This window comes from Pleurodeles waltl, chromosome 2_1 (genome assembly GCF_031143425.1).
Source record: "Pleurodeles waltl isolate 20211129_DDA chromosome 2_1, aPleWal1.hap1.20221129, whole genome shotgun sequence".
NCBI lineage: Eukaryota > Metazoa > Chordata > Amphibia > Caudata > Salamandridae > Pleurodeles > Pleurodeles waltl.
The window spans coordinates 381,680,933-381,698,906 of NC_090438.1; the positions used below are offsets into that span (position 1 = coordinate 381,680,933).

The 17,974-nt window shown below is 42.8% G+C and overlaps 1 protein-coding gene across 2 annotated transcripts in view; it reads left to right on the forward strand.

The window, feature by feature from the left end:
• The window catches only part of ZDHHC9 (zinc finger DHHC-type palmitoyltransferase 9), a 226,470-nt gene that overhangs the window by 65,018 nt on the left and 143,478 nt on the right, over window positions 1-17,974 (forward strand). For both annotated transcript variants that reach the window (XM_069212928.1, XM_069212920.1), the window contains exon 2: window positions 912-1,223. In XM_069212928.1, coding sequence (XP_069069029.1) covers window positions 1,057-1,223 — 167 coding nt within the window. In that variant the 5' untranslated portion in view covers window positions 912-1,056. The remainder of the gene's footprint in view (window positions 1-911; window positions 1,224-17,974) is intronic.

Consider the following 17,974-nt stretch of genomic DNA (forward strand, 5'->3'; position numbering starts at 1 on the left):
TTGTTTAACAAAACCGTGGGTCCTCCTTACACCGATTCTTAGTTTAGGAGGGTTTATTGAGGTTCGTATTTCTTTGTGTTTTGTAAACTTCAATTTTGCGTGTATTACATTTTCCCTTTTAAATTTAAAAACCCGGGCTTTTTGTCTGCTTAGTTGAGTTTGTGCCTCTCACCACCACTTTTGGCACGCTTTGGCATCCACTGTAATTATCCAGTGGTTAAGTCTCATTAAAATGTTTTTGGGGTGGTTTTCATATCAGTTTGGAAAAATAGGACTGATGCCCCACTTATCCCTTGCATTCTGGCAAAGCTGTGACGAGCAGCCCTGCAGGGACACGGTATAAAGCCCTATTCTTGCAACCTATTTCTCAAGGTCGCTCCTGACAATCTATTCTGGGCGTCGACAGGCTTTGCTTTCGGTAAACATGAGTGAAGCTTTGCTTTTGGGTAGTTGGGGTAGGAATGTGCTGTACTTGAACATTGGCGGCTGCGTCCTGCCGTTTTTCATTTTGCGAACACCGTAGGAGAGTAATGTTTTTGCCGCGAATATTTTTGTAATCCCCTCCTAGAAATGTGACGTTCTCAAGTTAAATCCTGTTTGATAATAATAATTTGTTTGTACTTTGAACTTGAATATTTTATCCTTTATGCCTGCTGTTGGATGCCTGTGCAAAAGTCTTGTCTGTTCTCGCGAGAAGTCTAATAATCATTGCAAGAAGAGTGTTTGACCCGTATCACATCTGCGACGTGGCTTACTCCACCATAGTTTATAATGCCCCTCTGTAATAGGACAACTACCTCTGATAACTGAAGGGCCCAGGCCCGCGCATGCTTGTTTGATAACGCAGGGTGGGCTGCGCACGAGCACGGGTGATATGGATGTTTCTAATTGTATTTATTTTTTCCTTCCAGGGGCTCAAGCTGTGCTCTACGAGATGTCTTGCCCTGCTCAGACGACGACGCAGGGCCAGGAAGGGTTCAGGGTGGTGTCCCCTTTGTAGGAGCAGGCCTGCTAGGCTGATTTTAAAAGGAAGCCTTGCGCAGAGAAAGCGGAACCATGTCGGTTATGATGGTGAGAAAGAAGGTGACCCGCAAATGGGAGAAACTACCTGGAAAGAACACCTTCTGCTGCGATGGAAGGGTCATGATGGCCCGACAGAAAGGAATCTTTTACCTGACCCTGATACTCATCCTTGGCACCTGCAGCCTCTTCTTTGCTTTCGAGTGAGTTCGAGGGCCGGCTATTTGGGTCTTGTGCTGGTGTCACCTAGCGGAGTTTAATGCTCCGACCTTAGGTTTGGTTACTTCTCTCTCCACCAAAGATGACAAAGGTGCAGGAGTCAAAGTTTTATCTATAGCTTGCAGGGTTTGGGGTATTGCAGGGTTTGAAATGGCTTTGTTCACGGCGCCCTTGTTAGTTTTTAGAGGGTCCAGAGTGAATGCTGTCACAATAGATCTCACAACCCCAACCGACATTGTCAATCAGTCTCTCGAACTAGAATAGGTCTAGAATGCCTGTTTTTTGTTGCTTGTTAGAGAGGCAAGATTGGGTGAAAGCCAGATATTTGAATTCTACTCTGCATGCCCCCCTTATATCCTGTTACACGAGGCACGTACTTTGTTTGCTAGAGATGGCAGCTAAGACTTGTGATGCCAACAGAGGTTACTTTATTATGTGTCGTTTTCCTTGCATGCAGAACCGGATTGTCTTTTTTTTTGGGGTGGGGGGTCTAAACTTTCCAAATGTGTCATAGTCGGGCCAAAATAAGGTGTATTGGAGTCTTTTGGAGAAGGATGGAGATAGCCCAGTGAGTTGAATCTCTCTCATAAGGCTTGTACGCTCTGCAGGTCATGGGTTTGAATTTTGGCAGGTCCGCTTAATATTACTCCCACTGAACCTCCTTTTAAAAGAAAAAGGAAAAAAAAAAAAAAAGTACTATACCATTGAATTTGCTAGTCATACCAGGTTTTATTGAGAGTGCTACGAAATGCTATTTTGTGATATCAGGCAATCTAAAGAAACGTTATTATGATTTTGACCTCAACTGTAGGTCGCCAGTTATTACAACTTTAAAACGCAAAATTTAAAGAATTAGTTTCCCCTCCATCTTCTATGTCTTTGTGGTGCACTCTGTGGAGCGATGTGTGTGTGTTGTGTTTTTTTTTTTTTTTGTACACTCAGTCTACAGGCTCTTTTGGGCAGATTGTGTCCAGTGAGTTGTAACAGCGTGGGTTCTGGGATGGAGCAATCTTGTCTTTCAGGATTTTTGTACGGGAGTGGTGAGAAGACTATCCTGGCACTTGAGAAATATGTCAGACATCTGGGTCATACATTCTTAAGACTTGTGCTCCCGTTCCTTGAAGAGCATATTGATAGCTACTTAGTTAATTTGAAATCATGGTAGAGGCAGGTTGTTGACATTAAAAGTGAATTTCTTTTTTATGATGCTAGACTGCTTGCCATTTCAAAAACTACAGTTTATATTATGTACATGTTATGCTTCTAGATTTTTTTTTATTTCCTCTTCAGTTTGTATATGTCATCTTTATACTTTCTATTGTACTGAAACATAATTTATCTGAGGCACCCATACAAATTATGGGTCTGCTAAAGGTTTTTAGCACATAAAACATACCTTTTCTGCTGCTTCTTATGGAATCCGTCTCCCCCCCCCCCATTGGTCTCTGCTTCGGCTTTACCATCTGCCCCTTTTTGGTTTACGTGACAGCTCATAGCTTTTGCATGGAAACCTCCCTGCCAGCAAATGATCATTGTGTGCACTTTAAATGTAGAAGTGTCCTCTTTCTATTTCAAGGTAGCGTTTGGGTGCTCCATAAACAAGCAGCTACGTTGCTTCTCACTGTAAACGAGCTGGGCATGCCACAATCTGATCTGTAAATAATCAAATCTGAAAGTATGTAAATAGTACCACCAAAAGGATGTTTTGCTTATATTATGATGATCTGATAAAAATGGCAACTGCTGATCATGAAAAGCAGCGGACCATAACGCGCTCCTCGGATTGAAGCAAGTGAGCCATTGTTTTTCAGTGGGATTCTGGGATTATTCTCTGAAGGAAAATTAACAAAAATGTCAGACTTTATAGTACATAAATGTTTTAAAGCTGCATGTTCTGAAAAGGGCACTCAAATATTCCAGTTTGTGACTAAGGGTTTGATTTAGAGTTTGGTGGACAGGTTACTCCTTCACATATGTGACGGATATCCCATCTACTGTATTACGATCTCCATAGGCTATTGCGGGATCGTAAAACAGCAGACTGGATATCTGTCATGTTTGTGACTGAGTAACCTCCCCAACCATGAAACTCTTAACCAGGCCCTTAGTCTGAACCTATTGGAGTAATGCACAGCTGAAATAGTTTTAGCTAAAACTAAACAAATTGTCCTGCTTGTTAGACCTTACAACCATTAGGGCTGTCTTCCCCAAACATTTTGTCTGCCTTCCTCACATTTTTGCTGATTTCCTTTTGTTTGCCTTAGGACTCTGAGCACTTTACTACTGCTGTCCAGTGCTAACTTGCATGTGCTCTCTCCCTAAAACATGATTTAATTGGTGTGTTCCTAATTGACCTATTTAATTTACTTTTAAGTCCCTATAAAGTGCCCTGAATGTTTCTAGGGCCTGTAAATTAAATGCTGCTAGTGGGCCTGCAGCACTGCTCGTGCCACCCACTTAAGTAGCACTTTAAAACATGTCCCAGGTCTGCCATTGCAGCCTGAATGCAGTATTGCACTACCATGTCGACCTGGCATTTAAAACCCCTTGCCAAGCCATAAACTCCCCTTTTATTACATGTCACTCCTAAGGCCCTAGGTAGTCAAAAGGGTAGGGTCCTATGTAAGTAAATGGTAGGACTTTTAAGTTTTACATGTCCTGGTAGTGAAAAACTCTCAAGTTCGTTTTCACTACTGTGAGGCCTACCCCTACCCCTGCCATAGGATCAAATTTGGGATTCCTTATTATATTAAGTTATAATTCCTGATAGAGAAGGAGTAGTCCTATCTTGTTTAGTACCTATGGAATTGTAATTACATATATCCTTTTTAATGGTAAAGTCGGATTTATTATTATAATTCTGAAAATACCACTTTTCAGAAAGTTTGCATTTTCCTACTTTTTGACCTGTGTGCCTTCGGCCTGTCTCCAGTACACGTCTGGGGTGGGGTGGCAGCTGGGCTTGTGCATTCTCTCTACACAGCCACACAAGGGGCGCATTGGTGTGATTGATGGGCAGGATGGGAGTGAGGGGGTCTGACCTAATTGAATAGGCAGTGTCCTGTCCACAAAGGGTTGCATACCGCCCCCCCCCCCCCTGTAGTAAGTCTGGGGCCAGGGACGGGGAGGTAAGACCTCTGTGCACTTCAGAGCCCTTCTTTGAAGTCTCCTACCCTCACTCTCTTCCCCCCCCCCCCCCCTTTCACTTCAAAGGCACCACTAGGTATAAGAGGCCTTCTGACCGCACCAACTCATTACACTTACGGAACTATGGATATTCTGCCAGGAAGGACTGCTGTGCTATAAGGACTCCTATACTGCTGCTGTAGAAGAATTGCTTTCTTGCTGTGCTCACCTCCTCCCTTCTTTGTCTGGGTGAGAAGGACTGGGCCCACAACTCTTGAGCCCAGAGCCAGAGTGACTCCAAGGGCTTGCTGATGTGCTTCCTATTCTTCTGAAATCTCAGGGACACAGGAGTTCCCACTCATCTCCTTCAACACCTGGATTACGATTGCAGGTTTTACCCTGCCAAGTTGTTCAATCAAGTGCTGGGTTTGTGGAAGTGGGTATAAATTGCTGCCCCAGTCCAAAATACATGCATCGACACCATTGCACTGCACGGAATTGGCACATCGCCATCGACGCATCGCTGCTATGAGGATAGGGAGCACCGCATTATTTATTGTTTTTTTTTTTTTTTTTTTTGGTCTTATTTTGTTCATTAAATTCTTCTATATATCTTTTCTTTCTAATCAGGTGTGGTATCTTTTTGTATGGGGTTTTCAGTTTTTCTGTTTGAAGTTTTGCAAAAATACTTTACACATTGCCTCTTAAGTTAAGCCTGCCTGTTCTGTGCCAAGCTACCAGGGGTTGAACACAGGTTTATTTGGGGTGTGTTGGGGACTTACTCTAGCTAGGATTGTAGCTTCTACTTGGATAGGGTGCATACCTCTGCCAACAAGAAACCCAATTTCTAACACTGTCATGTAGCTGCAGCTTTGAGTAAAATATGTTGGGAATATGTTCCTTGAAGAGACCGCAATCAATCAGATTTTCTGAAACTGCCATTTCATGTAAACTACAGCTGTATTAAACTTATGTAGGCTGCCACTTGAGTTTTGATAAACATATCGTCATTGTCTTCACAATAAGATGAGATATAACACACTCTGCAGCTAGTGACACAACTGTAAACATCCTGGCTTGATAGGAAAAAAACCTATGTAATTTCAAAATCAGGTACTCTCCATCTAGTGGTCTTATTTTCTAGTGAGGAATTAGCCTGGGTATTTCATTGTGTGCAGTTTTCAAATTCCTGTTTGTAAAAAATTGGGCTGTTTGAAGGGAGTGTGAGCCCTTCTCAAGCAGCAGCCACAATTCTTGTCTGGGTGAACCACAAAAGTCAGTAAATTATAACCTGTGGTAGTTTGGCACAAAAGCAGCCAGTGTTGACTTAGAGACACTGTGTTAAGAATTGTTTGCAGCTGTCAAACTTTATTAAAGTGAAAACTTTAATAATAACAAGAATAATTGCACACCAATTTGGAAAAATAGAGTTCAATGTACTAAATTACTTGAGACTAAAATGACAAAAATCCAATCAGAACAGGAGATGTGCAACTTAGACCTATGGTAAGTAAATCGCCTAAAAGCTCAAAGCCCCACTCTGTTATCTGGTCTTGCACGACCAGGTGAAAGTCAAAAGTTCACGCCGACCGTGATAGAGTGCAGGCTAGATGCATGGACCAGGTTAGTCCTGCTGAAAAAGATACCTTCTCAAAGTCTGGCGTGAAGAGTCCAGTCCAAGGTGTAAAAATTGGGAGGAGCATGAAGAGTGTTGTGGATGGTTGTTGCTGTAGCAGGAAAATCTGGTTAGGCTTTGCAGTTGTTGCTGGAGGTTCATGTTGGTGGTCACCGCGTGCTGTTGATGCTGTAGTGCAAAGGGCAGATCTCTCATTGCCTGTAGCTGTAGCATGAAGAGTCTGGTTCACCAGAGCTTTGAATTGGTGAACAGTGCCGGCGGCAAGATCTTGGCGTGACAGAGTCAATTTTTAGTTGGGAAGAGAGGCTCGTTCGTCGTCACAAAGAGCTCAACACTTCAACATTTCTCCTCCTCTTCCAGGTAAAGCTCAACTGGTGCCAATTCCAAGCATCCAGGACCTGGGTGGCACTTCTTAGAATTGGGAGCTCACTCCAGCAAAGGCCAGCTTGGCTCAGGTCCAGTGGATCACACAGGCTGCACGGTTGCTGGGAGGCCTCTGGAGCTTGCACCCCTGTAGCTCAGAACAGAATGCAAGGTAACTAGCCCTTGGAGTCACTCAGGTTGCCAGGGAAGAAGGGAGTAGGTAGGTCCAAGGGAGCAGGGCAGTGTTCCTTCTTTAGTGTCTACAGGTTCAAGAGTATACTGAAGAGAGGGTAGACTGGTACAGTTTTTATACCTAGTATCCTTGTTTGATGTGGGAGAAGCTTCTGGTGTTTTATCACTAAAAGTGGTTTCTAATTTCTTACCTCCCTGTCCTTGTTCCAGTCTGCCTGTAGTCCTAACACACTAGAGCGAAGTTCTTTGTGCATGGGCTGAGGCAGAGTATTTGAAGTGCAGATGAGGCTCTACACAGCTCCTCTCCCTTGATCGTGCCTTGGGTGGCCCATCATGCTAACACCCAGGTCCTCTATTGTGTAACTGTCTTGGAGGAGAGTACACAAAGGCCAACTACACCTAGTAATGTGACCCAGGAAACATGTTGCAGGCACCAAATGGCAAGGACAAAAAAGGGCAATTTTCTAACTGTGGCATTTTCAAATTGTGACTTAAAATGTCTTTACCAATAAAGATTATTTTAAGTTACAATTCCTCAGGTGCCAAACATGACATTCCTACCTGCTCCCAAACAATTATACTTATTAAATGTAACAAGGTAACCCAACATTATCCTATTTGAGAGGAAGGCCTCCTAGTAGTGAAAACAATTTGTCATTTATTTTTGCTACCCAGACATTTACATTTTAAAAATACATGTCCATCTTTTTAAACATGATGCACCGGGCCGCCTGAGACCTGTTCTAAAGGGCTACTTTAAGTGGGTGGCACAATAAGTGCTGCAGGCCCACTAGTATAAGTAAAAAACAAAGTAGTACAACAGGTAGTCTGGGTCTGTAAATTACATACTAAGTACATTAAATGTGCCAGTTGGGTGTCAGCCAGTGTTTAACGGAGAGAGCACAAGCACTGTGTTTACTTTACCAATGATAACCAGTGCTAGAGTACTAGAGCCAACAAAAAACTCAGCAAAACAGGAGGTGAAGACCAAAAGTTTGGGGGCTACCACCCATAGATGTCAAGTCTTCAAATGCTTGCCAGGAGATCACCAGTTCGCTAGCTATGGCAACATATAATAGTTCTTTCAGGATTTGTATAGGTTGGTTGTAGTTTTGGTGGAATGTGGGTAGAATGCAGGTTACCTCAGTTACTAATAACACAAGGTCCACAAAACAGAGCTCTGAGTAATACAACTGTGATGTGTAGACGTTATCGTGTCCCTGCTGACTTAGAAGCTAAACCTTGATTAACTTACACATTTCACCTGATCTTAGCAAGCAGTCTGACTAGTCATCCCCTATTCCACCCAGAACACACCCAAGAACATAGATGCTTTGCCTGCTTGATTAAACAATCAGGATTGGCTTTTACCTACAAAACCTGTCATCATATTTACTACATCTGAATCTGTGTATTGAATGGCAGTTTGTTGCCAGGCTGAAAATGTTGGTCTGTGGCAGAAGTTGTCTATATGTGTGCGTGTTTTTTCTTTTTCCATATGTTTTTCAAATACAGTATAACGTTTGCATAAATCACGTTTACCAGTTCGCAGATCGTTCCTTATCGAACTGTAAACAAAATGTTTTCTTAGTCACTTCAAAATATATATTTATTTTACTCTGCATCTCACACTGGAACATGGCATGAAGAAACTGTTCGGCACATCATGATTGCAACTTCATGTCGCCACCGATGAGAAATTTGTATTACAGGTATGCAGTAGAGGTACATGGGAATGCGTTTTCTGCAAGGAGTATTTTTTTTATTTTATTTAAATGAAAATGGGGTGTGTAAGCTTCTCTTCCTTTTATAGAATTGCTGAACTCCGGTGTAGTGCTACCCATATGCTGCTCGGTGCTTTGTGATGTGCTTTACTTTCTTCACTATTCAAAGCAATTGATTCTGCTAGATCTCGTGCAGCTTTCTCCCTCCACCAGAGGAAAGCTTGCTACAGATAGCTGTTCACTGTGGAAGGAATTTGATTCAGAAACTGAGATTTATACCCAGTGTATGAGTTAGGAGCCTTGTATGGGACATTCGTTTTCCTTCTCTGAAGGTGGGTTTTTTCAGGATTAAATAGATATCATCACTCCCTCCTAATCCCTCTCTACATCCTCCTGTATTTCAAGCCCTGACTGAATATGCAAAATGTAGTCTCGTAAATCATGTTTAGGAGTTGTAGGATGAGGAGCTGAATAGGTCAGTGGAGTTGTGAGACTAGGTGGGCGGGGAAGGTGGGGGAGAGGAACCTGGTCGCTAGGTGACCTATGTCAATTTTGGGACTTTTGTCAGCGCAGGCTTAAGTTGAAACATATGCTTTAGTAGTTGTTTTGAAGGTATGTACCGAGGTGGCCTTTGATGGACCTGGGGAGCGTGTGTCACTGAAGGGTTATTCAGAGATGCAGCTTTCTATATGTTAAGGTGACAGAGGAGGTTTAGTCATTTATCTGGCTATCACTCCAGTGTGGGCAGGAGCACTCTGCATTTGAAAGGAGATTTCGGCTGTTAAGAAAGCCATTTTTGGGCCTGGGCTACATGCTGCTTTCTTTCAGCCAGCTCCTGTAATAAAAAAAAAAAAAAAAAAAAAAAGAAATCCTAAATGAAAGTCATATCTACACATACCTAAGGGTTTTTTGGTCACCTCTCTGTATCCATAGGTCTATTCAGCTGTCATTCACATTTTTGCCTCGGTCACCACAGCATGGGGGCTCTGTCAGCTCACTTCAGCCATTGGCTCATCTACACTAAGAGCAACCTCAGTTTCTGACTGTGCACATCGACCTAAAAAGAAGGGTAGAAGGGTCTTCAGTGCTATTGATGACAGAGCTATACATTACGTGTTCTTTATTTTTACCTTCTCATCCTGGTGTGTAACTTAAGTCTTTGACTTAAAGGAAATCAAGGACAATAGGTATATAGTTTCTTAGTGCCAGTAAGAATCCCATTTTCCTGGATTTCTAAAATTGTTTTAAGCAGCTAGGAATCGCTTGTACAATTATAATAGAATTGCGTGCATTAGTTGAATTTACATGATTATTATTTTTTTTTTTTTTGCAAACAGGTAGCTCCGCTTTTTGCAGCTGCAGGCTTTCTTTTTTTGTATAGGATGGTTGCAATATAAACAAATTACCAGCTGCCCAAGACCAGGCTTATTTGCTTTAACAATATTTGCATATCCTGCAAAATTTGCTTTTGTACCTTGAGGATGGGTAACACAGCCATGTTCAAGTCTTGGACAAATCATTGTTTGGGTTGATGACTGGGGTGTGGCTGTTACTAGAGTTTGAAGAAATAGATGCTCTGCTGGTGAGATTTGAGTTCTTTTTTTTTTTTTTTAGGTTTCACTTAAAGGGGGCTTAGAACCTGCCCAATACTTACCAGAACTTACAAATTGTTAATTTCAAAGTTGCTCTAATTGACATGCTTCTGATTGGTCAGCATGCCCTCACTTCCTGCTATGCTTGCCTGTCCATGCTATGGAGCTTGTCCAAAGTACAGCTTCCGGTCCATGGTTACCGGCTATTGTCCTTCCACTGGCTACACACTCTAAAGCAGGGGTCTTCAAACAGGGAGGCAGGTCCCCCTACGGGGACCTCTAGTGATCCCTGGAGGTAGGTGCCAGGCTCGGACCCAAATATGTATTATGTAGATAACAGTGGTTTGGTTTTTAACCAGAAAACAATTTATTGCATTTTTTAAAATGGTAACAGAACTTAACTGCAGGGTTTAAATAAGTCTAGACATATTTAAACGTTGTCAAATAATTGTTGAATTCTGACCATTTTGATACCAATTCTGCGTCACAGTAGCGACTTATCTGTTTAAAATATTTTACAGTATTTACTTGAGCTGCACCATAGTCCACTTAAGTGTGTAAGCTCAACATCTTGAAATTACAGTATTTTATTGCATCCTATTGAATTTTATTTAATGCTTTGTCCAGCCTCTGCTTAAGCTTAACATCTAAAAATGACGGGCAGATCACTAAACCTTCCCATGCTGGCCCACATTTGTTGGTTGTTGCCGGTCCCAATCGTGCCTTCTTGCACCCTTCTCACCTCCCATTGCTGTTCAAGTATCCCCTTCTCTCACGACCTTGCTTTTTCCATTGTTGGCCTGGTCCTCAGCTCAATATCTTGTGAATATGGGCAAATCATTTAATTTCCCCATGCCTAAACACAAAAGCATTAGTAAGGCAAATAGGTTTTGCCTGTGCGAAATATATTGGTTTTGACAATGTTTTTTAAAGACCTGTTGCAAAGCAGTGCTGGCAACTGTACAACTTAGCCAACATTTTTTTTGTTGTTGTTGTTTTTAATAAACTATGACGGGAACCGCATTGACTGGGTCAGCTCTTTTTCTTAAAACTTTAGAACGTGCTGCACAGTAATATGTTGGAAAAAACATTAACAAAACACAGATTATGCAGAGGAGAACCTATTGGCTTTGCCAATACTTGTTTAACATTGCTGTTTTGCAATCTTGTAGCTGGTCCTGTCTCCATATTGAGCAAGGTCGAATGCCGAGAACAGTCTCAAGTTCCATTGACTACTTTGAAATCTTGTGCTTGCTAGAGAATTCACTAGAGAACCCAATGACAACTCCTTCCCCATCTGACAGATTAGAGTGTTTTACCCTTTCTGGCTAGAGTGACGTCACGTGTGTCACGTGAATGCAAAGTACTTAAGACTGATCATTTGCTTGAATGGTGCTTGGTTTATTGATGAGTACTTTGAGAAGACGGTATCTTAATGTTTTATTAAAGATGGCTTATTATTTGGTAATAGTATCCCAGTTCTGCCATCATAAAATATTATAGCACAGGAGATTGTGTTTAGGAACAGCCATTTAGAAGAAAATACAGGCTAGCAAAACATTGTGAATTAATGACAAATACCTTGAGATCCAGTGGTGACCAAGGTGTTTGATATTCTGACTAAAGTTAAGATGCAAAGATGACCATGACTGCTGGTAAAGCGGTTCCTGGGTTTCATATATATCAGATTTATTTAGAGATACAATATATTTTCATCATATTGTGGTCCGTTATACTCCTATATCAGATACAACATTCCATATCAACTAGAAGTGGAAGTAACTGCACAAGACCCAGATGATTGATCAAGTACTCCTCTAAAGATCACTGTTGATTGGTGGGTTCCTCCGTGAGCCTCATCTTACAATTGTATTCTAGATAACCGAAAAAATACATTCTAGAAATGTGGAGGGTGCAATATTGGTGGCTATAATTTAAAGGGGGATAAAAATAGATCCTAATAATTAGTCCCAGCGTCAAAACATATTCCAGGTTCAGTTTTAAAATACCCAGCACTCATTGAAAACAATAAACTAATCCCACCTTCTCTTGCCAGATATAGTAGGGATTTGTCTGTGCTCTCAGAAGCTTCCTTCTCAATAATTGCTCTTTATACGAATTTGTGGACTTAGCTTCCCTTTAAAGCCTCTAATTTGACGAAGATCAATTGTTTTTCTGGGTTGCACCTTAGCTTTCAAGTTGTTTTCCTCGGCGATGTTGAGCAAATGCTGAATCAGTCCTCACTGGATCGACCAAGTGTGGAAAGCAAGCAGATCTTTGCATTATACTAGTGTTAGAAATGGGGTCTTTGGTTGACAGTCAGGTTACCCCCTGTTCAAGCAAGGATCCTCACTCTAGTCAGGGTAAAAGAGAATCACCCTCAGCTAACCCCTGCTTACCCACTTGGTAGCTTGGCAGAGCAGTAGGCTTAACCTCGGAGTGCTAGGTGTAAAGTATTTGTACCAACACACACAGTAACTTAATGAAAACACTACAAAATGACACAACACCGGTTTAGAAAAATAGGAAATATTTATCTAAACAAAACAAGACCAAAACGACAAAAATCCAACATACACAAGTCAAGTTATGAATTTTTAAAGATTAAACTCAAAAATAGCGTTTAGAAGCAAAAATGCTTCGATGAGATGTTAACACGGCGTCGTGACGGAGTTGTTCCCAACAAGCCGACACCAGCGGCGCTGGACACGTAGTCGTGTAGACCCCCAAGTACAGTACCTTTGGTGAAGAGTGAAAACAAGCCGATGCACGAAGTTGGGAGTCGTGGCGTCTGTGCGAAACGTTGAATCCGTGCACTTCGAATGGCGTCAGTCACAACGTGGTGTGGCGACTTCCCCGGAGTCGCAGACTTCAGCGGGGCTGCTGCTGCGGCGTCGGGCCTGCGAAGAGCGTCACGTTCCAGCGAAGGTCACGGCGTCAGGTGCAGGCTGCGTTACCGGATTCAGCAGCGGCGTCGGTCCGAAGTAGTCCGAAGTCGATTTCCTTGGATTTCCACCAGCTTTCCTTTCAAGGGCCCAGGTGCTGGCAGAGAGAAGTCTTTGCTGTCCCTGAGACTTCAAACAGGAGGCAAGCTCTCAATCAAGCCCTTGGAGATTTCTTCACAAGATGGAAGGCACACAAAGTCCAGTCTTTGCCCTCTTACTCTGGCAGAAGCAGCACTGCAGGAAAGCTCCACAAAGCACAGTCACAGGCAGGGCAGCACTTCTTCCTCAGCTATCAGCTCTTCTCCAGGCAGAGGTTCCAGAAGTGTTTCTAAAGTCTGTAGATTTGGGTGCCCTTTGTATACCCATTTTAGTCTTTGAAGTCACCTTTCTTCAAAGGGGACTCACACCTACTTGTGAAATCCTGCCTTTCCCAGGCAAGGCATCAGACACACAGCAGGGGGTTGGAGCCGGCATTGTCAGAGGCAGGCACAGTCCTTTCAGATGAGTGACCACTCCACCCCTCCCTCCTAGCAGAGATGGCTAATCAGGAAATGCAGGTTACACCCCAGCCCCCTTTGTGTCACTGTCTAGTGCGAGGTGAAAAACAACCCAACTGTCAAACTGACCCAGACAGGGAATCCACAAACAAGGCAGTCGCAGAATGGTTTAAGCAAGAAAATGCTCACTTTCTAAAAGTGGCATTTTCAAACGCACAATCTTAAAATCAACTTTACTAAAAGATGTATTTTTAAATTGTGAGTTCAGGGACCCCAAACTCCACATGTCCATCTACTTTCTAGGGGAATCTACACTTTAATCATATTTAAAGGTAGCCCCCATATTATCCTATGAGAGAGACAGGCCTTGCAACAGTGAAAAACGAAATTGGCAGTATTTCACTGTCAGGACATATAAACCACATTGCTATATGTCCTACCTTATCCATACACTGCACCCTGCCCCTGGGGCTACCTAGGGCCTACCTTAGGGGTGCCTTACATGTAAGAAAAGGGAAGGTTTAGGCCTGGCAAGTGGGTACACTTGCCAAGTCGAATTTATAGTGTAAAAATACACACACACAGACACTGCAGTGGCAGGTCTGAGACATGTTTACAGAGCTACTTATGTGGGTGGCACAACCAGTGCTGCAGGCCCACTAGTAGCATTTGATTTATAGGCCCTGGCACCTCTAGTGCACCTTACTAGGGACTTACTAGTAAATCAAATATGCCAATCATGGATAAACTAATTATTTACAATTTACACGGAGAGCATATGCACTTTAGCACTGGTTAGCAGTGGTAAAGTGCTCAGAGTTGAAAAGCCAACAGCAACAGGTCAGAAAAAAATAGGAGGCAGGAGACAAAAAGACTGGGGATGACCCTGCATAAGCAAAAGTCCAACAACTAGTTTACAATTAAAGGGCCACTGAGTACTTTATAATTGCAGCCGCATTTAGCCTATGTCACTGTGAACTAATTGTAGAGTAGGTAGGGGTGGGTGTTGCATATAGTGCATAAGGATTACTGTAGAGGTTGAACGGGGTATTGATACTAGGAACCCTGCATTCTAGTTGCCAGTCCTTGATTCCACTGCGGACTATAATAGCTAGTGCGTTCGCAATGTTAAAGTTAATTAGGTGAAGTGATAAGAGCATGTTAAATTTTTAGCCCATGGGCAACAATTAAATTATTGGACAACAATCTTTTATGCACCTCAGGGCTTTTCCCCACTCTCATCCACTTCAGAATTTAATTGCAACGAAAGGTGTTTTGATGTGGTGAGCACTAGATTCTTGCTGAAGTTTTCAAGCAAAAAAGGTCCTTGTTTGTGAAGACATGAAGTGTGCTGACATAACCTGCTCTGGTGAATGAATGAGACTGCCAACAGTACACCTCACTCTGTTCTTTGTCACTGATTAGGCTAGATAATATCTCAGGTAAATGATCAGTATTATGATATTATATGGATGTTAGTGACCGTAGATGGCACTTGAGGCAATGAAGGGTGCAAGCAACATTTCAATATTATAGTCCACCTATAAGTTTAGTGTCTGCTGTATATGGCAAGAGTTTAGAGGTGCTACTGTAGTGAGAAGTTGATTGGAAATGGTGACCTTCTTCAAAAGTGGGAAGTCTGGCAGTGTTTGGCTATTCCATAATAAATCAGTAGCTCTCTCACTTCTGGAGTGGGACCTGCATAACCTTCATACAATGAGAACGTGTTGACAAAGCTGTAATTTTTTTTTCTCAAACATATTTTATTGCATTTTACGTCAGAAAACAGTAATGGCATTTCGATGTTGGTTACATCACTTTTCAGGTAAGCATATTGTTTTCGCCCCAGTGCGGCCTTGGGTATCCAGTATTGATACATTATACAGCAGCAAAACCAGGCTATCTGGTAATATCCTTCTGTAATAAGCAACGTGTTATAACAGCATCAAGGAGGCTTCTAATTCTACTATGCCCCCCAGCCCCAACCCGGTAACGCTTGCATATTGTTAAACCATGTTCCCTACATCAGTTATATTCTGCAGGAAGTTTAAAGAGTGTGCCACTTACTTGAGGAGTGCAGTATCTAATACTAGAGGTTGTAGTCAGAGCGGAGCTAATAATATTTGTGTGGGATTTATGAGAGCCATATAGACCTTAACTGGTCTCCTTCACCTGAACTATGAATTGTTCTAGTAGGGCGTCCCAGGTCATTGATTATGGTGTGTTTACGCAGTCCCTTATTTTCCTCCCTCCGAAGTGCCAACCCTTCGGCTGAGCCCCATTTATGGCCTTCTTCACGGTAGTTCATTATAAGAGGTGAGGTGGGTGATTTCCAACGCCTTGCCTTGTGACATGTCGCTTGGCCTGAAGGAGTGCCAAAACATTAAAATGTGTTTCAGTCTTAGACGTTTTGGGTTTGATATATAATCCCAGTATGTAGTGTTCCGCAGTAACATAGTGGCACTTGTCTGTCAAGGCTGTGAGTGAGTTGATTACTTCTGCCTACTAAGAGGGCAGGGAGGGGAACGACCACAAATGTAGTAGATCTGCATCCTTAATCCGTCTTTGAGGACAGGAAGAAGTAGGTGCAAAAAAAATTCTCTATTCTAACGGGTGTTAGAAATGTAGGATTGTAAATTTGCTAAATTTAAACCATGTGTTTCAAGGTTTTATACTTGGGTATTCTAGAAGAAACTGCCATTTTTGTCACTTAATCGATGCCCAATGTCCACTTCCCGGTTGTCCGCAGTGTGGGCAGTAGTGTTTGCAAATGAGAATGCAGACCCTGGTCCTAGCATCTAACCAAGTGTGTCCTGTGCCCATCTCCTCTACTGCCTGTACTTGATAGTGGGTGTCTGGCTCCTCGCTCGTCTGAGACCAGTGTTGTTCTATATAGTGTAGAATATTGGCATGCGCCACGAAAAGAGGGCCAGGCAAATAATGTGATTTGATTGTTTGTTTGAAGTCCCTGTGTCATATCAGTGTCCCGTTCTCAAACATATCCCCTATGGTGGAGACTCAACATTTGTCCAGGGTCTAGTGCAGCTGTCATGAGGGCCCCTTGTGGGGTAGGCAGACCAGAGAGTAGGGGAGTCTTCATGCAGTTTTCTGGTATGAGTGTTTGGTAAAAGTAACGGCAAATTGGACGGTCTCCCACACCCAGGTTGTAGCAGTGCGTGTAGATGCCCTGTGCGCAGTGTAGATGTGTATCCTAATTCTTGTAAATGGAGACTCTCTAACCAATGAGAGAGCCACAGTAATTGGACTGCTGTGCAGTAGGATTGGACGTCCGGTGCACCCAGTCCCACCTTCTCATGTGGTAAGCATAATTTAGCAAGGATAACCTGACGGTGGCTCGCTCCCCATATAAGGTCAGACAGAAGAGAGTCTAATGTCTGAAATAACAAACGTGGAACAATTATGGGGGAGTTAACAAAGAAGTATAACAATTTAGGGAGCATCACCATCTTGGAAAGGAACAATCTTCCAGTCACTGAAAGGGCAAGGGCGGTCCAGAACTTTACCTGGGGTCTCAGTGTGGTGATGGCGTTAGTAAGGTTGCAATCCAGGAGGTCAATATGCATCTGATAAAGGTGGATGCCCAGGTATCTAAACGTTTCACAGGCCAATGGGATAGAGTCTGCTCCCAGAAATATTACATCTTGGTCATCAGCATTCCTAAAGAATGCATGGGATTTGCTGTGATTGACATGCAGATGGGAGAGATCACCAAATTTCTTTAACAATATGGAGATGGGTGTAAGGTCCATTATAACGGATGGTGTGTAAATAATCAGGTCATCTGCATATGACACTGCATGTGATTGAGGGTCCCTGGAATACCCCAGTCTGAAGGCCTCTTTGTGAGTTTTTTCTTCCAAGGGTTCCATTGCCAGCACAAATAGTATTGGTGACAGCGGACATCCTGGTGTGTGCCGCGGCCTATGTGGTATTGTGAGGAAATGTGTGCTTCTGTCTTGGCACGTGCTGTTGGGTTGGTATAGAGCACCTTAATTCAGCGGGCAAATGTGGAAGGAATATTAAATTTGCGCATCACTGCGAACATATATGACCAGTTTAGGGAGTCAAAAGCTTGTTGTAAATCCAAGGAGAGGCGTCCTGCATTGGGGAAGGTGTCACCTGCCGTCTCCATTGCTTGGTACAGGTGCCTTATATTCAGTGAGGTTCTCCTTCGGGGTAAAAATCTGCATTGATCAGTTTATTAGTTCTGGGAGGAAGGGGAGCAGTCTCTGGGCCAGTAATTTACGGAGTATTTTATATTCTGAAGTTAGAAGTGAGAGTGGCTTAGAAGAAGAGAGATCTGGGGGCCGGTTTGTTTTGAGCAGAGGTACAACAAGTGTTTGGATGGTAGTAGAAGGTAAAGCTTCTTCCTCCAGGAATGCTTTATGAAATGCCTCTAGCTGGGGAATCAAGCACGTCACAAACATTGAGTAAAATTCAATAGGCAAACATTGATGCCTGGTGTTTTTATTATGTGCCATGTCTTTAATAGCTTCCTTGAGTTCCCCTGCAGTCAGGGGAACTCCTAGGGTTGCAAGTGCTGCCTCTATCTGTGAGAGTCATGGGACCCTCAAAGTTCTCCCTTTCATTGAGTGGGGGTTGGTCTGGCTTTGTAAAGGTCAGTGTAGTACACACAAAA